Source organism: Mus caroli, unplaced genomic scaffold, assembly GCF_978045245.1.
Source record: "Mus caroli unplaced genomic scaffold, Mus_caroli_1 scaffold_4, whole genome shotgun sequence".
Classification (NCBI taxonomy): domain Eukaryota; kingdom Metazoa; phylum Chordata; class Mammalia; order Rodentia; family Muridae; genus Mus; species Mus caroli.
In genome coordinates, this window is record NW_028227259.1 from 97,190,382 (window position 1) to 97,217,160 (window position 26,779).

The following is a 26,779-nucleotide window of genomic DNA, read 5'->3' on the forward strand; positions in this document are numbered from 1 at the left end:
AGGGATCCTTAGATCCATCCCATCAGCAGACATCAAAAACCTGTAGTATTTTTGATGACAAGATGTGCTTATATAAAGGAGCCTGGTATGGCTGTCCTCTGAGAGGTTCTACTAGAACCTGAGACAATTGCAGCCATTCACAGGCAACCATTGGACTGAGACCAAGGACCTCAATTTTCTACAATAAATGAATTCCTAGAAGTATCACCATCTCTGATCTGAAGTTGTATTACATGCCCATAGTATAAGGAAAACTATGTGGTATTGGCAGTAAAACAGATAGATTGATCAATGGAATACAACTGAAGACCTGAAATAAATCAACACAGACAGCTATCAAGCATGGACACTAGACTTTTAACAGAAAATGCTAGAGACATTGTAAAAAAGAAATCATCCCTATTCAATTGTGCCTGTCTAACTAGATATCTGCATGTATAAGAAAGCAAGCTGCTCTGTATTTATCATCCTCCAATACACTCAAATCCAACTAATCAAAGACCTCAACATAAAAATGGATACACAGCATCTAACACAAGCGAAAGTGGATGTACTTGTCCAGGTTTTCTAGAGTTAGAGAACTTACTGGTGATCACTGTATAGTAAGGGAACTGATGACGACTCACTGTCTGTAGTCCAACTCCCCAACTATGGTCAGCAGCAGATGAGAATGGAAGTCCAAGCAAGGATCTAGCAGTTGCTCAGTCCCACAGGCAGACAGAAGAGAGAGTCTTTCTTCTTCCACTTTTGTGTAAGTCTCCAGTAGAAGGTGTGGCCCAGATTAAAGGTGTGTACCACCACACCTAAATCTGGAACTTACTTTGCCCCAGATGTCCTTGAATTTATAGATCTCCTTGCTTTAGTCTCCTGAGATTCATAGCCACTATGCCTCAAGATCTCCATGCCAAGATCCAGGGCAGAATCTTATATCTCCCAGCTTCAAGATCAGGATCACAGGTGAGCCTTCCAATTCTGGATTGCAGTTCATTCCAGATATAGTCAAGTTGAAAACCAGAAATATCCACTACAGTGGGGGATTAGTCTTGAACACACTGACACAGGAGATATCTTTCTGAACAGAAACCCATAGCTCAGGCAATAAGATCAGCAATGAGGCCGGGCGTGGTGGCGCACGCCTTTAATCCCAGCACTCGGGAGGCAGAGGCAGGCGGATTTCTGAGTTCGAGGCCAGCCTGGTCTACAAAGTGAGTGCCAGGACAGCCAGGGCTACACAGAGAAACCCTGTCTCGAAAAAACCAAAAAAAAAAAAAAAAAGATCAGCAATGAATAATGGCACTTGATGAAACTGAAAAGCTTCTATAGGGCAAAGGAGATTATCAGCAGGCCAAAATTGCAGCCTAAAGATTGGAAGAACATCCTCACCAACCCACATCTGACAGAGGGGTGATATCACTATAAATGGTGAAAACCCTATAAATACAACAAAGCATTAGATATCCACCAACCAAATACCTCAATTTAAAAATGGGGTACTATAGAATTATACAGAATATTTCAACAGAGGATTCTCTACATGCTGAGAAGCACCTAAATAAATGTTCAACATTCCAAATCATCTGACAAATGCAAATCCCAATGATGTGAGATTCCATTATGCATATATCATTATGGCTGGGATCACAACCACAACTGACAGTTCATGTTGGGGAGGTTATGGAAAAAGGGGAACACTTTCCCATTGCTGGTGAGAGTACAAACTTGGACAACTACTAGTGAAATAAATCTGACAGTTTCTCAGAAACGTGAGAAACTCTCTACCTTCTAGACCAATTTTACCACTCCTAGACATATAACCAAAGAGGACCCACAATACCAAAAAGACACTTGCTCAACTCTGTTCATAGCAACTCTCCCTCATCTGAAGACACCAGGCCTTCTAAAACACAGCAGAACTGATGCTCATATGAACTCAGAGAGGCTGAAGCAGCACACATATGGCTTGCACAAGCTGTACCACATCACATGACAGCGTTGAGAGAAGAAGTAGATACATGTTCCCATTCCCAACACAGAAGCTATCTCCAATCCATGAAAACTTACAGATGAAACACTACTCCAGTCAATTGGAATCTCCACGTGGAAGCAAATCCCACTATTAAGGAGAGGCTGAATGTCCAGCAGTTGGTGCCAAACAAAGAAACTCAAAGGCATTTTAAAGCTTTTGTCTGAGAAGAATGTATCAGGCCCCTTTGTTTATTTATTTTGTTTTGCTTTTAAATTACAGTTCCTTTGTTTTTATAGCGAGGCTGCAAATTTCCTGTTTTTACTGTTTTTCCTCTGTTTTTGATTGTGCTCTTTATCTGTAAGGGATAGTTTTAGTTGTTTTTAATTATTTGTTTGTTTGTTTCTTCTTCTTTTTGGGTCTCTCCCAACTAGTATGTCTTTCTTTTCTTTTTGATTTCTGTTTTGTTTATTTGCTTATTTTTTGTTTTCTTTCCAAGACATGGTCTCGTTGTAAGTCAGACTGTTCTGTAACTCACATAGTAGACCAGGCTGGAAGTCTTCCTGCCTCCTCCCATGTGCTGGGATTACACTTGTATTCTACTGCACCTGGCTTTGTCTCAGGATTCTGTAAGTGGCTATTTCTTTTCTTAGGAGAGGCATAAAGGTGTGGATTGAGATGGAGTGAAGGTAGAGAAGATCTCAGAGGAGTTGGGGTAGGAGAAGCCTTAATAATAACACATTGTATGGAAAAATATTTTGAGTAAAGGAAAAGCAAAGAAAGGGGTCTGGAGCTATCTCTGGGCACTTAGCAGCACTGGCTGCTCTGACATACAGCTCTGGTTTATTTCCCAACATTCACATGGCAGTGCTGTATCCATAGTGCTCTTAACTCCTGAACCATTTCTTCAGCCCGTACTAGGGAAACCTGAAGAAGGGACTACTTTGGACATTGTGTACACATGATGTCACCAGAGCTAGTCAAGCTGAAGAATCATACTACACATGGAGGGAGAGACAGGATCTTCTTCATTTGTTTAAGTGTAGCCTGGGTTATAGATGGAAACAGTTTCACAGAGACAACCATAAAGAATGGGTGCTGGGGTTCAATACAGAAAAGGTTCTCAATATCTAGACTGGATAAGAGAGAGAATACAATTCTAGAAGCTTGGAAGTTGGGAGCTGTAGTTCCCTGGATTATGAGAGAACCAGAAACATGGAGAAGGCCATTGTCTCCTTAAAGTGAGCTTTAGTCTTAAGAACAGGTTGTTTTCTTTTGTTCTTAGATATTTTCTTTATATACATTTCAAATGCTATCCTGAACGTTCCCTATACCCTCCCTCCACCCTGCTCCCCTATCCACCCACTCCCACTTCTTGGTCCTGGCATTCCCCTGTACTGGGGTATATAAAGTTTGCAATACCAGCCGGGTGTGATAGTGCACGCCTTTAATCCTAGCACTTGGGAGGCAGAGGCAGGCAGATTTCTGAGTTCGAGGCCAGCCTGGTCTACAGAGTGAGTTCCAGGACAGCCAGGGCTACACAGAGAAACCCTGTCTCGAAAAATCAAAAAAAAAAAAAAAAAAAAAAAGACAGACAAGAAAGGAAAAGAAAAAGTTTGCAATACCAAGTGGCCTCTCTTCCCAGTGATGGCCCACTAGGCCATCTTCTGCTGCATATACATCTAGAGATATGAGCTCTGGGGGTACTGGTTAGTTCATATTGTTGTTCCACCTACAGGGTTACAGACCCCTTCAGCTCCTTGGGTGCTTTCTCTAGCTTCTCCATTGGGGGCCCTGTGTTCCATCTTATAGATGACTGTGAGTATCCACTTCTGTGTTTGCCAGGCACTGGCATAGCCTCATACGAGACAGCTATAACAGGGTCCCTTCAGCAAAACCTTTCTGGCATATGAAATAGTGTCTGTGTTTGGTGGCTGATTATGGTATGGTTTCCCAGGTGGGATAGTCTCTGGATAGTCCATCCTTTCAACTTAGCTCCAAAGTTTGTCTCTGTAACTCCTTTCATGGGTCTTTTGTTCCCTATTCTAAGAAGGAATGAAGTATCCACCCATTGGTCTTCCCTCTTCTTGATTTCCTTGTGTTTTGCAAATTGTATCTTGGGTGTTCTATGTTTCTGGGCTAATATCCACTTATCAGTGAGAGCATATCTAATGACTTCTTTTGTGATTGGGTGACGTCACTCAGGATGATACCCTCCAGATACACCCATTTGTCCAAGAATTTCATAAATCCATTGTTTTTAATAGCTAAGTAGTACTCCATTGTGTAAATGTACCACAATTTCTGTATCCATTCCTCTGTTTAGAGACATCTGGGCTCTTTCCAGCTTCTGACTATTATAAATAAAGCTCCTCTGAACATAGTGGAACATGTGTTGTTATTACCAGTTTGAACTTCTGGGTATATTCCCAGGAGAGATATTGCTGGATCTTCCGGTAGAATGTCCAATTTTCTGAGGAACCTCCAGACTGACTTCCAGAGTGGTTATACAAGATTGCAATTCCACCAGCAGTGGAGGAGTTTTTTTTTTTTTTTTTTTTTTTTGGTTTTTTGAGACCGGGTTTTTCTGTGTAGCCCTGGCTGTCCTGGAACTCACTCTGTAGAGCAGGCTGGCCTTGAATTCAGAAATCTGCCTGCCTCTGCCTGCTGAGTACTGTGATTAAAGGTGTGTGCCACCACGCCTGGCTTTTTTTGTTGTTGTTGTTTTGTTTTGTTTTTGTTTTTCAAGACAGGGATTTTCTGTGTAGCCCTGGCTGTCCTGGAACTCACTTTGTAGAACAGGCTGGCCTCTTACTCAGAAAACTTCCTGCCTCTTCCTCCTGAGTGGTGGGATTAAAGGCATGTGCCACCATGCCTGGATAGTGTTTCTCTTTCTCCACACCCTTGCCAGCATCTGCTGTCACCTGAATTTTTTATTTTAGCCATTCTGACTGGTGTGAGGTGGAAATCTCAGGGTTGTTTTGATTTACATGTTCCTGATGATTAAGGATGTTGAACATTTTTTCAGGCACTTCTCAGCCATTCCGTATTCCTCAGTTGAGAATTCTTTGTTCAGTTCTGAACCCCATTTTTAAATTGGGTTATTTGATTTTCTGGAGTCCAGCTTCTTGAGCTCTTTGTATATATTGTATATTTGTCACCTATCAGATTTAGCATGGTGAAAAATCTTTCCCAATCTGTTGGTGGCCTTTTTTTTTCTTATTGACAATGTCTTTTGCCTTACAGAAGCTTTGCAATTTTATGAGGTCCCATTTGTCAATTCTTGATCTTAGAGCACAAGTCATTGCTATTCTGTTTAGGAATTTTTCCCCTGTGCCCATATCTTCGAGGCTTTTCCCCACTTTCTCCTCTATTAGTTTCAGTGTCTCTGGTCTTATGTGGAGGTCTTTGATACACTTAGACTTGAGCTTTGTACAAGGAGATAAGAATGGATCAATTCGCATTCTTCTAAAAGATACCGCCAGTTGTGCCAGCACCATTTGTTGAAAATGCTGTCTTTTTTCCACTGGATGGATTTAGCTCCCTTGTTAAAGATCAAGTGACCATAGGTGTGTGGGTTCATTTCTGGGTCTTCAATTCTATTCCATTGATCTACCTGTCTGTCATTGTACCAGTACCATGCAATTTTTATCACAATTGCTCTGTAGTACAGCTTTAGTTAAGGCATGGTGATTCCACCAGATGTTCTTTTATCATTGAGAAGAGTTTTTGCTATCCTAGATTTTTTGTTATTCCAGATGAATTTGCAAATTGCCCTTTCTAATTTGTTGAAGTATTGAGTTGAAATTTGATGGAGATTGCATTGAATCTTTAGATTGCTTTTGGCAAGATAGCCATTTTTACTGTATTGATCCTGTCAGTCCATGAACATGGGAGATCTTTCCATCTTCTGAGATCTTCCTCATTTTGTTTCTTCAGAGACTTGAAGTTCTTATCATATAGATCTTTTACTTCCTTATTTAGAGTCACACCAAGGTATTTTATATTACTTGTGACTATTGTGAAGGGTGTTTTCCCCTAATTTCTTTCTCATCCTGTTTATCCTTTGTGTAGAAAAAGGCCATTGATTTGTTTGAGTTAATTTTATATTCAGCCATCGCACTTAAGCTGTTTATCAGGTTTAAGAGTTCTCTGGTGGAATCTTTCAGATCACACACACACACACACACACACACACACACACACACACACACACACACACATATATATATATATATATACTATCATATCATCTGCAAATAGTGATATTTTTACTTCTTCCTTTCCAATTAGTATCTCCTTGACTTACTTTTGTTGTCTAATTGCTCTGGCTAGGACTTTGAGTACTATATTGAATAGATAGGGAGATAGTGGGCAGCTTTGTCTAATCCCTGATTTTAGTGGGATTGCTCCATTTAGTTTGATGATGGCTACTAGTTTCCTGTAGATTGTGTTTATTATGTTTAGGTATGGGCCTTGAATTCCTGATCTTTCCAAGACTTTTATCATGAAGGGGTGTAGGATTTTGTCAAATGCTTTCTCAGCATCTAACGAGATGATCATGTGGTTTTTGTCTTTGAGTTTGTTTATATAGTTGATTAAATTGATGGAGTTCCATATATTAAACCATCCTTGCATCCCAGGGATGAAACCTACTTGATCATAATGGATGATTGTTTTGATGTGTTCTTGAATTCAGTTAGTGAGGATTTTATTGAGTATTTTTGAAGCGATATTCATAAGGGAAATTGGTCTGAAGTTCTGTCTCTTTGTTGGGTCTTTATGAGGTTTAGGTATCAGAGTAATTGTGGCTTTGTAGAATGAATTGGGTAGAGTACTTTCTGTTTCTATATTGTGTAATAGTTTGAGGAGAGTCAGAATTAGGTTTTCTTTGAAGGTCTGATAGAATTCTGCACCAAACAGCCCATCTGGTCCTGGGCTTTTTTTGGTTGGGAGACTATCAATGAATGCTTCTATTTCTTTAGGGGATATGGGACTGTGTAGGTCATTAACCTAATCCTGATTTAACTTTGGTACCTGGTATCTCCCTAGAAATTTGTCCCTTTCATCCAGGTTTTCCAGTTGTGTTAAGTATAGCTTCTCGTAGTAGGATCTGATGGTGTCTTGAATTTCCTCATGTTCTCTTGTTATGTCTCCCTTTTCATTTCTGATTTTGATAATTAGGATACTGGCCCAGAGGCCTGTAGTGAGCCTGGCTAAGGGTTTATCTATCTTGTTGATTTTCTCAAAGAACCAGCTAGTGGTTTGGTGGATTCTTTGAATGGTTCTTTTTGGTTCCACTTGGTTGATTTCCCCCTTGAGTTTCCAGGATGTGTCCATTGATGATAGCGTGGTGTTGAAGTCTCCCACTACTATTGTGTGAGGTGCAATATGTGCTTTGAGCTTTACTATAGTTTCTTTAATGAATGTACATGCTCTTGCATTTGGAGCTAGATATTTGGAATTGAGAGTTCATCTTGGAAGATTTTACCTTTGATGAGTATGAAGTGTCCCTCCTTGTCTTTTTTGATAACTTTGGGTTGGAAGCCGATTTTATTTGATATTAGAATGGCTACTCCAGCTCGTTTCTTCAGATTATTTGTTTGAAAAATTGTCTTCCACCCTTTTACCCTGAGGTAGTATCTGTCTTTTTCCCTGAGGTGAGTTTCCTGTAAGCAGCAAAAATTTGGGTCCTGTTCGTTTAGCCAGTCTGTTAGTCTATGTTTTTGTTGGGGAATTGAGTCTAATTGGTATTAAGAGATATTAAGGAAAAGTAATTTTTGCTTCCTGTTATTTTTTGTTGTTAGAGTTGGGATTCTGTTCTTGCTGCTGTCTTCTTTTAGGTTTGTTGAAGGATTTCTTTCTTGCTTTTTCTAGGGTGTAGTTTCCATCCTTGTGTTAGTGTTTTCCAATATTATCCTCTGAAGGGCTGGATTCGTGGAAAGGTATTGTGTGAATATGGTTTTGGCATGGTTTGCTTTCTCCATCTATGGTAATTGAGAGTTTTGCTGGGTGTAGTAACCTGGGCTGGCATTTGTGTTCTCTTAGGGTCTGTCTGGATCGTCTGGCTTCCATAGTTTCTGGTGAGAAGTCTGGCGTAATTCTAATAGGTCTGCTTTTATATGGTACTTGACCTTTTTTCCTTACTGCTTTTAATATTCTATCTTTATTTAGTGCATTTGTTGTTCTGATTATTATGTGTTGGGAGGAATTTCTTTTCTGGTCCAGTCTATTTGGAGTTCTGTAGGCTTCTTGTATGGTCATGGGCATCTCTTTCTTTTGGTTAGGGAAGTTTTCTTCTATAATTTTGGTGAAGATATTTACTGATCCTTTAATTTAAAAAACTTCAATTTGGGGGCTGGTGAGATTGCTCAGTGGTTAAGAGCACCGACTGCTCTTCCAAAGGTCCTGAGTTCAAATCCCAGCAACCACATGGTGGCTCACAACCATCTGTAACAAGATCTAACTCCCTTCTGGAGTGTCTGAAGACAGCTAAAGTTTACTCACATATAATAAATAAATAAATCTTTAAAAAAATAACTCACTTAAAGAAATATAGCACTTGGGAGGCAGAGGCGGGCACATTTCTGACTTCTGACCAGGGAAGCCTGGTCTACAAAGTGAGTTCCAGGACAGCCCGGGCCATACCGAAAAACCCTGTCTCGAAAAACCAACCTCCCCTCCCAAAAAAAAAACCCAACAACAACAACAAAAGAAATACAGGAGACCACTGCTATACAGGTAGAAGTCCTTAGAGAGGAAACACAAAAATCCCTTAAAGAAATACAGGAAAACACAACCAAACAGGTGATGGAATTGAACAAAATTATCCAAGATCTAAAAATGGAAGTAGAAACAATAAAGAAAACCCAATGGGAGGCAACTCTGGAGAAAGAAGTCCTAGGAAAGAAATCAGGAAACATAGATGCAAGTATCAGCAACAGAATACAAGAGATGGAAGAGAGAATCTCAGATGCTAAGATTCCATAGATAACATGGACAGAACAATCAAAGAAAATGCAAAATGCAAAAAGATCCTAATTAAAAACATCCAGGAAATCCAGGACCCAATTAGAAGACCAAATCTAAGGATTATAGATATAGATACAGTATAGATGAGAATGAAGATATTCAACTTAAAGGGCCAGTAAATATCTTCAACAAAATTATAGAAGAAAACTTCCCTAACCTAAAGAAAGAGATGCCCATGAACATACATGATCCCTCAGAACTCCAAATAGACTGGACCAGAAAAGAAATTCCTCCCGGCACATAATAATCAGAACAACAAATGCACTAAATTAAGGTAGACTATTAAAAGCAGTATGGGAAAATGGTCAAGTAATAGGTCAAGTATAGGCAGACCTATTTGAATTATACCAGACTTCTCTCCAGAGACTATGAAAAGCAGAAGATCCTGAGCAGACATCATACAGACACTAAGAGGACACTAATGCCAATCCAGAATACTATACCCAACTAAACTCTCAATAACCACAGATGTGGAAACCAAGATATTCTATGACAAAAATTTTTTTACAAAATATCTGTAAACAAATCCAGCCCTTCAAAGGATAATTAATGGAAAAGTCCTACACAAGGTGGGTAAGTACACCCTAGAAAAAGCAAGAAAATAATATTCTTTTAACAAACCAAAAAGAAGGTAACCACCAAGAATCATAATGCCATCCCTTACAAAAAAATATCAGGAAGCAACAATCTTTTTTCCTTAATATCTCTTAATATCAATGGACTCAATTCCCCAATAAAAAGACATAGACTAACAGACTGAATACATAAGCAGGACCCACCGTTTTTCTCTATACAGGAAGCCCATCTCAGTGACAGAGACAGACACTTCCTCAGAATAAAAGACTGAAAAACAATTTTCCAAGCAAATGGTCCCAAAAACAAGCTGCAGTAACCATTCTTATATTAAATAAAGTCAACTTCCAACCTCAAGTTATCAAAAAAGATAAGGAAAGACTCTTCATATACATCAAATGAAAAATCTACCAAGAAGAACTCTCTATTCTGAATGATCTATGCTAGTAATGCAAGGGCACCCACATTCATAAAAGAAACTTAACTAAAGCTCAAAGCACACATTGCACTGTACCCAATATTAATGGGAGACTTCAACACCTCACTCTCAGTAATGGACAGATCATGGAAACAGAAACTAAACAAAGATGCAGTGAAAGTAAGAGAAGTTATAAACCAAATGGTTTTTAACAGATATCTAGGGAACATTTTATCCTAAAACAAAAGAATGTACATGCTTCTCAGCACCTCATGGTACCTTCTCCAAAACTGACCATGTAAGTGGTCAGAAAATAGGCCTCAGCAGATATAAGAAGAGTGAAATAATCCCATGCATCCTATCATATCACCATGGTCTAAGGCTGGTCTTCAATAACAACATAAACAATAGAAAGCCCACATATATTTGTAAGCTGAACAACACTTTACTCAATGATAACTTGGTCAAGGAAGAAATAAAGAAAGAAATTAAAGACTTTTTAGTATTTAATGAAATTGAAGGCACAACATACCCAAAGTTATGGGACACAATGAAAGCAGTACTAGGAGGAAAACTCATAATTCTGAGTGTCTCCAAAAAGAAACTGGAGAGAGTATACACTTGAAGCTTGATATAACAACTGAAAACTCTAGAACAAAAAGAAGCAAATACACCCAATAGGAGTAGACAGCAGGAAATAGTCAAACTCAGGGCTGAAATCAACCAAGTGAAACAAAAAGAACGATTCAGAGAATCAACCAAATGAGGTGCTGGTTCTTTGAGAAATTCAGCAAAATAGATAACACTTAGTCAGACTGACTAGAGGGTGCAGATACAGTATCCTAATTAACAAAATCAGAAATTAAAAGGGAGACCTAACAACAGAAACTGAGGAAATCCAAAAAAATCATCAGATCCTATTACAAAAGCCTATAGTCAACAAAATTGGAAAATGTGTATGAAATGGACAAATTCCTAGATACCTACCAGGTACAAAGGTAACTGAGGATCAAATAAATGATCTAAACATTCCCATGTCTCCTAAAGAAATACAAACAGTCATTAATAGTCTCCCAACCAAAAAAAAAAAAAAAAAAAAAAAAAAAAAAAGACCAGGACCAGGTATTCTACCAGTGCAGAATTCTATCAGGCATCCAAAGAAGACCTATTACCAATACTCCTCAAACTATTCCACAAAATAGAAACAGAAAGTACTCTACACAATTCATTCTATGAAGCCACAATTACTCTGATACCTGAACCACAAAAATACCCAACAAAGAAAGAGAACTTCAGAACAACTTCCCTTATGAATATCAATACAAAAATACTCCATAAAATTCTTGCAAACCGAATCCAAGAACACATCATGATTAAGTAGGCTTCATCCCAGAAATGTAGGGATGGTTTAATATATGGAAATCCATCATTGTAATTCACTATCTAAACAAACTCAAAGGAAAAAAATAGTACAATCATCTTATCAGATGCTGAGAAAGCATTTGACAAAATCCAACACACTTTCAAGATAAAAGTCTTGGAATTCACGACCCCTACCTAAAAATAGTAAAAGCAATATACATTAAACCTGTAGGCAACATCAAGCTAAATGGAGAGAAACTTGAAGCAATCCCACTAAAATCAAGGACTAGACAAGGCTGCCCACCCTCTCCCTACCTATTCAAGATAGTACTCCAAGCCCCTAGTCAGAGCAATTAGATAACAAAAGAAATCAAAGTGATACAAATTAGAAAGGAAGAAGTCAAACTAAAACTACTTGAAGATGATTTGATAGTATAATTAAGAGACCCCCAAAATTCCACCAGAGAACTCCTAAACCTGATAAACAACTTCAGCAAAGTAGATGGATATAAAATTAACTCAAATCTGTAATAGGCTCTGAAGTCCTCTTCTGGTGTGTCTGAAGACATCTGCAATGTTTTCATATAAAGAAAGTTATTTCAAAGAAATCAGAGGCCTTCCTCTACACAAAGGGTAAGCAGGCTGAAAAAGAAATTAGGGAAACAACCCCCTTCACATTAGTCACAAATAATTTAAAATTTCTTGGTGTGGGGCTGGCAAGATGGCTCAGCGGGTAAGAGCACTGACTGTTCTTCCAAAGGTCCTGAGTTCAAATCCCAGCAACCATATGGTGGCTCACAACCATCCATAATGAGATCTGACGCCCCCTTCTGGTGTATCTGAAGACAGCTACAGTGTACTTATTTATAAATAAATAAATCTTAAAAAAAAAAAAGAAAAAAAAATTTCTTGGTGTGACACTAATAAGGAAGTAAAAGATCTTTATGATATGAACTTCAAGTCTCTGAAGAAAGAAATGGAAGAAGATCTCAGAAGATGGTAAGATCTCCCATGCTCATGGATTGGCAGGATTAATATAGTAAAAATGGCCATCTGGCCGAAAGCAATCTACAGATTTAGTACAATCCCCATCAAAATTCCAACTCAATTCTTCACAGAGTTAGAAAGAGCAATTTGCACATTCATCTGGAATAACAAAAAACCTAGGATAGCAAAAACTATTCTGAACAATAAAAGAACTTGTGGTGGAATCACTATTTCTGACCTCAATCTGTACTAATAGCAATTGTGATAAAAACAAAACAAAACAAAACAAAACAAAACCAAACAAAACGACTTGATGGTATTGGTACACTGACAGGCAGGTAGATAAATAGAAAAGAGTCAGAAATACTCCCACACTCCTATGGTCATTTGATCTTTCACAAAGGATCTAAAATCATCCAGTGGAAAAATGATAGCATTTTCAACAAGTGGTTCTGGCTCAACTGGAGGTTAGAATGGAGAAGAATGCAAATTGATCCATTCTTATCTCCTTGTACAAAGCTCAATTCCAAAATACACTGAAATTTATGGAGGAGAAAGTATGGACAGCCTTGAATATATGGCACAGGTAAAAATTCCTGAACAAACATCAATGGCTTGTGCTGTAAGATCAAGAATCTACAAATGGGAGGCTGGGCATGGTGGTGCACACCTTTAATCCCAGCACTTGAGAGGCAGAGGCAGGTGAATTTCTGAGTTCGAGGCCAGCCTGGTCTACAGAGTGAGTTCCAGGACAGCCAGGGCTCCACAGATGAACCCTGTCAGGAAACAAACAAACAAACAAAACAAAAAACAAACAAAAACAAACAAACCCAAAAAGAATCTACAAACGGGACCTCATAAAACTATAAAGCTCCTGTAAGGCCAAGGACACTGTCAATAAACCAAAAAGGCAAGGAACAGATTGGGAAAAGATCTTTACTAATTCTACATCTGATAGAGGGCTAATATCCAATATATACAAAGAACTCAAGAAGCTAGACTCCTGAGAACCAAATATTGGGATACAGAACTAAACAAAGAATTCTCAACTGAGGAATACCAAATGGCTGAGAAGCACCTAAAAAAATGTTCAACATCCTTAGTTATCAGAGAAGTGCAAATTAAAACAACTCTGAGATTCCACCTCTCACCGATCAGAATGGCTTAGATCACAATCTCAGGTGACAGCATATGCTGGCAAGGATGTGGAGAAAGAGAAACACTCCTCCATTGCTGGTGGGATTGCAAAATGGTACAACTACTCTGAAAATCAGTTTGGTGGTTCCTCCCAAAATTGGACATAATACTACTTGAGGACCTAGTAATACCACTTTGGGCATATATCCAGAAGATGTTCCAACAAGTAATTAGGACACATGCTCCACTATGTTCATGGCAGCCTTATTTAAAATAGCCAGGAGCTGGAAAGAACATTGATGTCCCTCAACAGAGTAATGGATACAGAAAATGTTGTATATTTATACAATGGAGTACTACTCAGCTATTAAATCCAACAAATTTATGGAATAGGCAATTTATGATATAGGCAAATGGATGGATCTAGAAAATACTATCCTGAGTGAGATAACACAATCACAAAGGAGCACATATGTAATGTACTTACTGATAAGTGGATATTAACCCAGAAGCTTGGAATACCCAAAATATAATTCACAAACCACCAAGAAGAAGGAAGACCAAAGTGTGGATACTTCAATCCTTATTAGAAGGGGGAACAAAATACCCATGAATGGAGTAACAGAGACAGAGTGTGGAGCAGAAACTGAAGGAATGCCTATCCAGAGAGTCCCCCACCTGGGGATCCATCCCATATTCTATCACCAAACCCAGATACTTTTGTGGATGCCAAGAAGTGCTTCCTGACAGAGGCTGTTATAGCTGTCTCCAGAGAGGCTCCACCAGTGCCTGACAAATACAGACATGGATCCTCGCAACCTACCATTGGACTGAGCAGAGGATCCCCAATGAAGGAGCTAGAGAAAGGACCCAAGGAATTGAAGGGGGTGGCAACCACATAGGAGGAATAACAATATGAACTAACCATTAACCCCAGAGCTCCCTGGGACTAAATAACCAACCAAAGAGCGAGCACATATGGTGGGACTCATGGCTCAAGCTGCATATGTAGCAGAGGCTAGCCTAGTCAGTCATGAATGGGAGGAGAGGCTCTTGGTCCTGTAAATGCTGTATGCTCCAGTGTAGGGGAATGCCAGGGCCAGGACACACATGTGGGTGGGTTTGTGATCATGGGGAGGAGGGAGGGGATAGTGGGTTTTTGTAGGGGAAACCTGAAAAGGGTTTGAAATGTAAATAAAGTAAATATGTAATAAAAATCTAAATAAAATGATCTAATTTATTGAAATGGAGATGTTAAGCAGCAGCGAGCTTGCCTGACTTTTGTGTGGCTCCAGTGTTGTTCCCTAATGCCACACAATGAAGAGAGGATGTAGAGTATCAGGTGTGTCCATTGAGCTCAGTTAGTGAGCATAGCCTTGATTGCTTTGGCGTCCAGTTTGAGGCCTGCAACATGGATGAGTAAAAGTATACAAGGGGTTTGTAGTAGGACACTGTTTGTCAGACTATCTGTTTGTCTGTCCATCTACCTAGGTATCTATGCATCCATCTATCTATCCAACCATCTATCTATCTATCTATCTATCTATCTATCTATCTATCTATCTATCTATCTATCTATCTATCTATCTATTCTATGAGGCCACAGCCATGTTGATACACAGACCACACAACAATGACTCTACAATTAAATTTGATAGAATTTAGACAAAGTTTGCCATATGAATGTTGATTCCAAATACTAAATAACACAAGTGGAATCAAAATTGAAGAAGACATGATAAGAATCATCAATCATGATCCTGTAGGCTTTATTCCAGGGATGCAGGAATGGTTCATCTTAGGAAAATACAGCAGCATATTTCCACCATATAAACAAGTGGAAAGTAAAAGGATACATGGTCATCTCATCAGATGCTGAAAATCCTTTGACAAAATCCATCACCCTTTCATGATAAAAGTGCTGTAGAGACCAGGGATAAAAGGCATACACATAAACACAATAAAAGCAATATACAGCAAGCTGATAACCAACCTCAGATTAAGGGAGAGAAAGGTGGAGCAGTTCTATTAATGAATCAATGACATGGTTAACACAATGCAGTCAACTAACTGCCTATATATGCAATATAGAATTTGGTGGCCTAGCTAGAGCTATAAGACAACTAATGGCAATTGAAGGGAACAGGTTGGAAAGGAAGAAGTCACAGTATCTCTATTCACAGATGCATTCATAGTATATATGAAAGACATTCATATGCTTCCAGAGCAATGCTAGAGATGGAAAATGCCTTTTTCAAAGTGATAGATAGAAAGTTAAGTCAAGATAACCAGGATGAGAAAGAAATTAGGGCAACAACACCCTACAAAAGAGAAAAATAATACAAGATTTATTGGTATAACTCTGTATGAGCAAGCAAAATACCTGTATGAAGAGAACTCCAAGTTTCTGAAGAATTAAATAGAAGAAGCCATTAGAAGATGCAAAGATCTCTCATGATCCTTCAATCATGTGATTAGTGTAGTACAAAATGCCATCATACCAACAGTAATTTACTGATTCAAAGGAATTCCCATTAAATTCCAACACAATTCTTACAGACCTTGAAGGCTCAATTCTCTATTTCATATAGAAAATTAAAAATAAAAAAAAACAGGATAGCTAAAACAATCCCCTCCAATAAAAGAACTTCTAAAAGTATCATCGTCCCTGAACTCATGTTGTACTACATAACCATAGAAAAATGATAACTGCATAGTATTGACTGAAAAGCAGAAGGTTGATCAATGGAATACCCCTGAATGTGCACAAATAAACCAATACAACTATCAACCAACAATACTTCATTTTTAACAGAGAAGGCAAAAGAGACATTGGAAAAAAGGAAGCATCTTCATCAATGGGTGGCTGTCTAACTGGAAATATGCATGTAGAAGAAAGCTAGTTGCTCTATATTTTTTATCCTCCAGTACTCTCAAGTCCAACTGATCAAAGAACTCAACGTATAAATGGATGCACAACATCTAATACAAGAGAAAGTAGGGGATTAGAAGAGAAAGTAGGGGATTAGCCTGGAACACATTGCCCCAGGAGATAACTTCCTGAAGAGAAACCCATAGCTAAGACCATGAGATCAACAATTAATAATAGGACTTGGTGAAACTGAAAAGTTTCTATACAGCAAAGGAGAGCATCAGCATGCCAAAACGACAGCCTAAAGATTGGAAGAAGATCCTCACTAACACTACATCTGACAGAAGGATGATATCCAAACACTATAAATACAACAAAATATTAGTTATCCACAAGCCAAATACTCCAATTTAAAAACCAGGTACTGAATTACACAGAATATTTCAACAGAGGAATCTCTACAGGCTGAGAAGCACCTAAATAAATGTTCAATATTCCAAACCATCTAAGAAATGCAAATCGCAATGACTCTTGAGATTCCATCTTACACACTTCAGAATGGCTAAGATCACAACCTCAAGTGACAGCTCATGTTGGGGAGGTTATACAACAAGGGGGACACTCCTCAATTGCTTCTGAGAGTGAAAACTTGGACAACCACCTTTGAAATCAATCTTGCAGTATTTCAGAAATTTGAGAATGCTTCTAGCTTCTAGATCCAGCTTTACCACTCCTAGACATTTTCCCAAAGAGGACTTTTAATACCAAAAAGACACTTGCTCAACTATGTTCATAGCAGCAGTCCCTCAACTGAAGACACCATGCTTTCTAAAACACAGCAGAACTGATGCATATATAAACTCAATCTGAAATAGAGTGCAGAGGGCATGTATGAGTTTATATCACATGACATGACTATGTTGAGAGAAGTAGACACATAATTTCCATTCTTAACACAGAAGCTATCTCCAATCCATAAAGACTTGCAAATGAAACATTAGTTCAGTCAAATGGAGTCTCCATGTGGAAGGAGACTCCACATTTAGGAGAGGCTGAGTGACCAGCAGTAGATGCCAACACAAAGCAAACTCAAATTGTTTAGATATGCTATTCAATTCAGACAGTAAAACTTTACCAAACAGAAAGGGGTATAATGACTAGGCAGAGGGAGATTTTTCTTTCTTTTATTTTTAATACAACTGAAGAATTAAAATACAAGTCTTTTTTAAAGTAAATACATTATGTAGCAAAGGTACCTGCATAAGAGTGGGCACCTTATTATACACTATGGGTACTTCATAGAGTTTGGGACTTAAACTGTGTCGAAATAGCATGCATCAGGCCCTTTTATTTATTTAGTTTTCCTTTTATATAATAGGTCCTTTGGTTGTATATGATAGCTAAAAATTTCTTATTTATTAGATTTCTCTGTCATTGAATGTGCTCTGTATCTCTAAGGGCATTTAATTGTTTTTTTTTTTTTTTTTTTAACTTTTTTCTTTCTGTTTGTTATTTTCAAGACAGAGTTTCTCTGTGTAGTCCTGGCTGACCTGGAGCTCACTCTGTAGACCAGACTGGCCTAAAACTCAGAAACCCACCTGCCTCTGCCTCCCAAGTGCTGGGATTAAAGGAGTGTGCCACCATGCCCTGCTTGACTTTTTTCTGTTTATTTATTTTGTCCTGGTCCAACTTGCGTTTTTCTTTTGCTTTGGCTTTTTTATTTCAGTAAAATAAATGCAAAGGAAAGGGGAGAAGATATGGCTGAGCAGTTAAGAGCACTGGCTGGCTGCTCACGTTCTTCCTTGAATCCAGAAATGGGTGATGTCAGGAACAGATGTGTCTCAACAACAAATGAATAAATATTACTAAATGTCACATGCTGTAGATTTCTGATGTCTTTGAAAACTATGTAAAGTAATGGCCTCAGTTGGTGAGTTGTATAGTGTGCTCTGGACTCAAGTTTGAACTACTGTTCCAAGAGTGAGGGAGAGGAAATTAGGAGTTTGTCAATGTTCATTTTTTCTCTCTGTATTTTCATGTATATTACTGTTCTATTCCATGTATGCTTACATATCATAAAAGACACCAGAACCCAGGTAACAAATTCTTGGCTCTTAGTTAATTGCTAGGTTATTTTCAATATATTTTTTTTTAGAAATAGCTGAGATTAGTTAATGGACAACAGTTCAGACAGTAAAACTTTACCAAACAGAAAGGGGTATAATGACTAGGCAGAGGGAGATTTTTTTTTCTTTTATTTTTATTACAACTGAAGAATTAAAATACAAGTCTTTTTTTTAAGTAAATACTTTATGTAGCAAAGGTACCTGCATTAAGAGTGGGCACCTTATTATACACTATGGGTACTTCATAGATTTTGGGACTCCATAGGAATAGGGCTCTAGAGACATGTGGCATAATATAGGTTCTTGTTAGTAAGCTCATTAAGGCATGGCAAAAAGATCAGGAGTTCAAAGCCAGAATGGAAAGCCTGTTTACTTTGCTCTATGTTGTCTTCCTACCTTTAGGCATCTTTGATGGGTCCAAGGTGCCTTGTGGTCTCAACATACTGGATATTAACCATCTGTGATCCTCTTAATCCCCCTTCACAAGATTTGTGTTTATCTTCCTCACATTAACGTAAAATGTTTTGTGCACAAAACTGATGAGCCACACAAAAGTGTTATACATGTAGCCCAGGCAAGAGACCAGGGAAAAGATGTGTCAAGAAAACTTTAATTTTATACATGCCGTATTCACCTGGAACTTTGCTTCCTTCATAAAATAACAGTGTCTTTCCAATCCTGGACCCATTCTACCTTCCTGACACTGAACCTGGTAGTAAGGTTGGTAAAAGTCCAAGACCCCAGGGAGACATCATCCAGATTTATAGGTACACAAAAAGCATCTATATATACTGTCTGGGCAGAAGCCACATATAAATGCCAAACTGTTTTTCTGAGTCCATCATGCCCCTGGTCCAACAGTCTATTAGAATAGTCCACATTTCAATCTAAGCACTCAGGGTCCCAGTCACTGTATATCTCTTTACTCCTAACCATATGGGAAGTGCCTGAAGTCATAGTCTCTGAGCACCCTGGATGATAGATGTGTCCCAAGCATGTCATTTATTCATATTCAGAAGTCCTGTATCCATGTTTACTGCAAACAGGAACAAAGTCTCGCCCCCTGGCCATAGACACAGGTCTTGCCACAATTTTGGCAGACATTTGTTGCAAAAGATATGCTCTTAGGCTGTCTTTTGGCCCTCAGGGTATCCATGAGCTCCTGACAAAGTTGGACAAATCTTTCTCTGGAGACAAGACCCAATGCATCATAGCACTCCAGAGGGACAGGGTATTGTTCCACATTCATCTTGCTCCAGTTGGCTGTGTGCTGCAAAAGGTCCTTCAAGATGGCCATGGAGAAGTCATTGCTGTAGAAGTTGATCTGGTTGAGCTGAGAGCATTGACTGAGTGCAGGTAAGAGGACAATGAGCTGGGAATCCTTCATGCTACACCACTGAAAATTCAGAGACTCAAGAGTACCTGCCAGTTTTCCTAGGAGACCTCTCAGAGGCATAAGATCAAAAGCAAATAATGTCACTCCTTTGATTTCCAGATTTTTTAACTTAAAAAGGTTGTGACAGCAGGAAAAGGAATCCAAGTCTGTCTGTGAAATTAGGCAGTGAGTGATGGAGAGGGTCTGTAAGGGCGACCTCAGGCACCTAGGGGTAGAGGAGACAAGAGGGTTAGTTCTGGCATGTGGTGTTGTAAAGTTTTGGCTGGTATGTACAAAGAATGAATCAAGTGCCCCAAGGTCAGTTTAAGTAAATGATTGACCAAGGACATCATCTTTGATGCTTCCTGTTGGAATCTGCTCAGTCATGCCAATCCCACAATTTACCCTTGGGCCTCACCCTCAAGCCGAAAACCAGTTCCTCACTTAAGCTAAGAAGGCACACAGAAGCTGGGCGTGGTGGCATACACCTTTAATGCCAGCACTCAGGAGGAAGAGGCAGGTGGATTTCTGCGTTTGAGGCCAGCCTGGTCTACAAAGTGAGTTCCAAGACAGCCAGGGCTACAGAGAAACCCTGTCTCCAAAAGACCAAAAACAAAGAAAGAAATCAAGCAAGCAAGCAAGCAAGCAAGCAAGCAAGCAAGCAAGCAAGCAAGCAAGCAAGCAAGCACACAGAAGAATGAGCTTCTAACCCAAGAAACCCCTGAGAGGATTTTGATATTTGGTGTGAACTCCTTGAATCTGCATTCTATCATTCCCTCTACAGTCATGCTGGCTCTAATTTTCAGCCCAAGTTATACTCCTTGACTCATGCACTCAGTGCTACTTGGGTTCAAAACATTGTATCCAAGGAAACTGGGCAAAGATAGAAGGCTGTTCCCACAGATCTGAGCATATAGCTCATGTTCACACTGTGCTGATGTGTACCCTGACACCTTATTACACACTCCCCTTGCTGGTCCCTTTTCATTTGATTGGGTGGACATGATTGAGGATGAATTACAACTCATGCTTACTAGAACTGACCTCCTCTTTACACCAAATCACTTCTGTACCCCATGAGTGCTTATTTGAGACACTGAATTATCTTGTAAAGTTTCCCTTGTATATCTCAGCATACATGGAAATAAGTCATAACTTTCAGAGTCTTATGAGTGTCTAAATATTGTTCCTAGTGAGTGGCAGGCATCATTTACCACTAATCCTTAAGAGAAGAGAGACAGATTTGCTTTGGTGGCTGACCCAGGTCTCCATACTTGCTTACCCTAGGATCTGATGCAGGTGGTCTCTGAGAAAATGGACATGTTTCATGAAGACATGTTGGAGACAGTTGAATTTGGAAAACTGAGAAATAATCTTTTTGATACACTTGACTTTTGTGGCCCTTGTTATATTCATAATAGGGGAGGTATTCTTGTGGAGTGGTGCCAGGAAGACTTTTTCAAGATTTTTCATCTGCCCAAAGTAGGGAGCAAAATGTGCCAGCCGCAACAGAGTCCAGTCGGTATACAGTTCTAATTCTGTAATGTGCTCTGGATGAAAAACATTTATGATTTCTCTGATAACTTCATCTGGTGCATCCCAGATCTTCATCTTTGTACAGCAGAAATTTATGGACCCCTTTCTCTGCTTGGCCCAATTCAAGAAATATGTTTTTTGTTCATTGAATCGGGAACAGATTGTCAGATCAACTATGATCTTCAGACGCTGCCTCAGTGCATATCTGCGAGGGACCTTCACTACTTGCTTTTCATCCAAGGTCTCTGCATCAGAGTCACTGTCATTTGCATCACCCCATTTTTTCCAGAAGACATGGTCCACATTTCTCATGTTGAGAACCTGAAGTTTTGGCCTCCTGTGGGTGAAACATATAAATGTCAGCAGTCATCTTGCTACATATATCTAAACTCAGCTCTCCTCCCTGCTAAAGCCTTTTTTTTTTTTTTTTTTTGAGACAGGGTTTATCTGTTTAGCCCTGGCTGTCCTGGAATTCACTCTGTAGACAAGGCTGGCCCCGAACTCATAAATCTGACTGCCTCTGCCTCCCAAGTGCTGGGATTATAGGCGTGTGCCACCATGCCTGACCATGCTACAGTTTTTGTTTTTAAGCACTTTGATATCCAATGTGGACTCAGGCAAGCTTCAGAAGCTTTCCTGGGCTTCTGTACACTTGAATATTTTTCTTTCACTAAGGTATACATTATTTCTATTATTATTATTATTATTATTGGGAAGGCCAGGTGTAGGCTCATTCTACTGTGAGGCTAAGTCTACTCTAGTCCATATTCAAGTCTAATCCATATCCAACTGTGCTCTCTACAAGTAAACAGTAGATTTCAAGAACCTTTTTTCTCTGCTTGTTTATGCAATCAGAAGCATCTAATAGACTTAGGCCAAAGCCATTCTCCCTGGCAATGTCTACTGTGTACTCTTTATGCTCCCATATACAATACTTGGATATTGCTTACCTGGGGTGAAATTTTCTTGTCAGTCTCATGTCTACTCCATCTAGCAGAGCTTGCAAGGTTTCCAGGTTATGTGTCTGTATCAATGGCCCCACAGGGAGATAGTGGAAAGGCCAGGCTGCCACCATTGCCTTTATGAGCTTGTTGAGTCTGCCAGCAAAGGCCTCTTGGAACAGTGGCGGGAAGACCACAGCTGGCAGCTCCTCCAGAGAGGATATGGCCAAAGCCTCATTTCTCAGCAGTGTCTCCCTTGCTAGCTTCTGGAGTGTGGGTGGGGCCTGACCACTCATCTTCTCAGATCTTCAGGAAGAAGGCTCCTGGGAAAGCAGTTAGAAAAGAATACATATTCAAGACAACTTTATAATACTTCCTCACCACCACATTAACCATTTAGTTTCTGAATTACTGCTCTAGAGTTACAGTGCTAGAGACATCAATTTATCTCTGCATCCTAAACTGGTGGTGTAAAGACAGACTCCCAAACTGGCATCATGGGAGCCTCTCTAGTACTCTAATGGACACATAAGTTTTGGGTCAAACTATTTTTATGTGTTACCCTTTCTTTAAAAAGGAAAGAATGAAAGGAACCAAAATGGGAGAGATTCCCAGGACCCAGTAGATGATCCTAGCTGAAATATGGAATATAGAGTAGATAGGGAAGGGGCCACTCACCCATCTCAAAAATTTTAACCTAGAATTGTTCCTGTCCAAAGGAAAAACAGGGAAAGTAAATGGTTCAGAGACTGAAGATTAGGCTCTTGAGAGACTGGGATCTTGGGATCTATAAAATCAGCAGACACCAAACCTAAAAACTATTTCTGTTGTCAACATATGACTGTCCTCTAAGAGACTGTGCCACCACCTGTCTAGGACAACTGCAGATACTCACAGGCAACTATTGCATTGAGCATGTGGACCCCAATGGAAGAGATAGGGAAGGATTTAAGGAGATATAGGGGATTACAACCTCATAGGAAGAAAAACAACATCAACTAACTGGACCTCTCATATTTCCCAGGGACTAAGTCTCCAAACAAAGAGCATACATGAGTGGGTCTATGGTTCCTCATAACATATGTAGCAAATGGCTTATTTCAGAGAGGAGGCCCCTTGTCCTTTGGAGGCTTATTGTCATAGTGAAGGGTGAGGCAGGAGTGTGTGGGTAGGTGGGGGAGTAATGTCTTAGAAGTAAAGGGAACGCATCATGGGAGGGGGTTTGTGGAGGTGAAACCTGGAAGAGAGATAACATTTGAAATGTAAATAAGTAAAATTATCAAAAGGGGGGGGTGATGAGAAGGAAGAATGTGATGAGGAACAAATGGCAGACCAGGAAGGGAATAATGACTGGACTGTAAAAATTAGTTGAAGCGAAATTAAATTTAGTAATTAAAAAAAAAAGACAAACAACACAAAACAACAAAAAAACAGACCAGCAATCAAACTACAAAATAAACAAGAAAAGAAACAATAATACCACCAAGAACTTCATGTGTTGTAGATCAATATTGAATTCCCAGTAAGGAGGATAACATCTGTGGGTTCCTACTATGACTGTCAGGCTCACCTTGGTTCCAAAAGCAGACCTTATCCAAAAACCACAGCTATGTGAAAATGATCTAAAGCAAAGACTAAGGTAAGACATTTGAGTAACTTACAACTGTAATTCCAGCTACCAGGAGTTAAAGATGATCAAAGTTCCATGAGCTAGGGTCTCACAAAAACAAAAAAAAGATCATTTCAGTGAAAGGAAATACGAAAGTCCACATTAGTCAGAATGACCTGATTTTCATCTAACCCAGAGCAACATGCCCAACAGCTTAGAAATTTCTGGTGTCAAAAAATATATCAAGCACACTAATGAAGTATACAAGTTATCTTACAGATATAGTGAAGATGAGGCTAAAACTTCATTGGGAATGCAACCCAAGGTCTTCAATGTGTTTTACTAAAGAGACAGAAAATGAAATTCCCTGTTCTATCCTAGAATCTAAAGGGTTTCAAACCAAACTGCTTAACCCTTGGGAAACCAATTACATACCAGTTTTGAGTTCTGAAGATAGGTCACTGAAGGCCTAGACAACCCAGGAAGTTATCCAATCTCCAGATCTCTGAATATTTTCTGTCTCCACTGAAGCCTCTCTGAATAACCCTTCCTCTTTCAGCCATATAATTCAACCCCAAACTAGACTTGGATTAGATGGTTAAGCTCTGCCCTTTTAATTCTATATGTAACATCCAACCATTTCATTCATTGCACTAGAGCTCTCAGTGAGAATACCTCCATAGCACAATACCCCTCAAACATTTCACTTGTTACTTAATAACACATCACTGAATTTGTAGATTTTCCCCTTCATTTGCTTCATGATTACATAGTTTTGAGTTTGGTACAGGACTGGGTCTTGCTGTGAAGCCAGGGTTGTTTCCAAACTCTAAATTCTAGCAATCCTCCTGCCTCAGCATAGTTCTTGCTACTAGGATTAATATTGAGAAACACCACACCTGGGCCAATTTTATTCATGTGCACAAAGTCAGTCTAATTTGCCTCAGATCAGGGTTTAATCTATTGCTGATAATAGACAGAAAATAATTCATCGATATTATTGTCACTGGGTTTGGGACAAAGAGCATTTAATAGACAGGAATATGTTCTGGAGCTCAAGGCCTGAATTGGGTGCTTTCTCAATAAACTGCAGTAGCACCTACACAAAAGTTAGAGGAAGGAGCATGGTCTGATTCCATTAACAGTGTCCAAGTGTGCTGGGTGTGCACTCAGTTTGTAGGGAGCTACCCAGCATGCAGCCATTCCTCTCTCCAGCACTGTATGCAGCAGACATAATGGCTATGTCTGGAAACTCAAAGTTCAAGAGTTGGAAGCAGGGGAATCAATTCAAAGCCGTCCTCAGCCTTATTGTAAATAGAAGGACAGCCCGAGCTTACATTTGAGTCTACTTCTAAATAGACCTAAAGAGAAACAGAAATTGGAGGGTCTGAGGCAGATGTTGCCTTTGGCTGCCAGAAAACAGATAATGTGTCAGGTAGGACCTGACTAGAATGCTTGCCCAAGATGAAATCAGGAGTGGGACATGTGCTGAAGATTTTGCTCCCCAATAATGAGCACCTATTAACATTCTATTCTGAACACTTACATGGTGGCTTGAAATGATCTGTAACTCTAGTTTCTGAAAACCTGAAAACTCCCTCTGACCTTGGACACCAGGCATTCATGTGTTGAACATTCATACAGGCAGGGAATACACCAAAACACAGGGAAGAAAACTTTCCTTTTGTTTTTTGTTTTTTTTGTTTTTGTTTTTTTTTCTGAGACAGGGTTTCTTTGTGTAGGTCTGGCTGTCCTGGAACTAACTGTGTATACCAGGCTGGCCTTGAATTCAGAAATCTGCCTGCCTTTGCCTTTCAAGTGTTGGGTTCCTATTAAAGGCGTGTGCTACTACTGCCAGGCTAAATCTTTTTTTTTTTTTTTTTTTAAAGGTTTATTTATTGATTATATGTAAGTACACTGTAGCTGTCTTCAGACACTCCAGAAGAGGGAGTTAGATCTCATTACGGATGGTTGTGAACCACCATGTGGTTGCTGGGATTTGAACTCCGGACCTTCAGAAGAGCAGTCGGGTGCTCTTACCCACTGAGCCATCTCACCAGCCCCAGTCAGGGTAAATCTTTAAGAGAATTAAATTTGTAAAAGGAATGGTGGCAAACACCTTTAATCCCTGCATTCTGGAGGCAAAGCTAAAGCAGGCACAGTGAGTTCAAGGCTAGCTTTATCTAAGTAGCTAATTCTTAACCAGTGAAGAGCCAATTGACTAAGGGTGTGTTTTACAATTGAGGCAGAGCTGGGTTGGGTAGCACCTGATTTTAATCCCAGCACCCTGGAGGCAAGGAAGGAGCTGGATCTTTAGGCCCCAGACTGATCTACAGATTAAAGTGTTGGACAGGGAGGGCTCTAAAATAGAGAAACACTCTCTCAAAATGCAAACCAAACCGAACCAAACAAATAAAAACAAAATCTAGGTCGGTGTGAGATGTTACTATAGGCCTTTAATCCAGAATTAAGGAGGCAGATGTAGGTGGTCCTTGGAGTTTTAGCTAGCCTGGTCTACACATTGAGTTCTGGACCAGCCATGTCTGTTAAACAGAAAACCTGTCTGAAAAAAACTAAAGACAAAAAATGAAAAATGTATTTTCTAAAAAACCTTTTTTTGTTTTTGTTTTTTGTTTGTTTTTTGAGACAGTATTTCTCTGTGTAGCCCTGGCTGTCCTGGAACTCACTTTGTAGACCAGGTTGGCCTTGAACTCAGATATCCACCTGCCTCTGCCTCCTGAGTGCTGGAATTAAAGGCATGTACCACCATGCCCGGCTCTAAGAATAAACTATAAGGGAGCTTAGTAAGCTGTGAGATGGCTCAGTGATCAATGGTACTTGTTACCAA

At 39.4% G+C, this 26,779-nt stretch overlaps 1 protein-coding gene across 2 annotated transcripts; it reads right to left on the bottom strand.

The window, feature by feature from the left end:
• Positions 1-19,503: 19,503 nt before the first annotated feature.
• On the bottom strand, positions 19,504-22,627 carry LOC147005205 (PRAME family member 8-like). 2 transcript variants are annotated; one of them, XM_085836212.1, is made up of 3 exons: positions 22,332-22,627; positions 21,128-21,718; positions 19,504-20,071 (listed from the first exon to the last, which is right to left on the bottom strand). In XM_085836212.1, exons 1-3 carry the CDS (start codon positions 22,616-22,618, stop codon positions 19,504-19,506), a joined length of 1,446 nt encoding a protein of 481 aa, XP_085692338.1. In that variant the 5' UTR covers positions 22,619-22,627. The 2 variants fall into 2 exon arrangements, with proteins under 2 accessions (XP_085692338.1, XP_085692339.1); XM_085836213.1 differs by lacking the exon at positions 21,128-21,718.
• Positions 22,628-26,779: the final 4,152 nt, after the last annotated feature.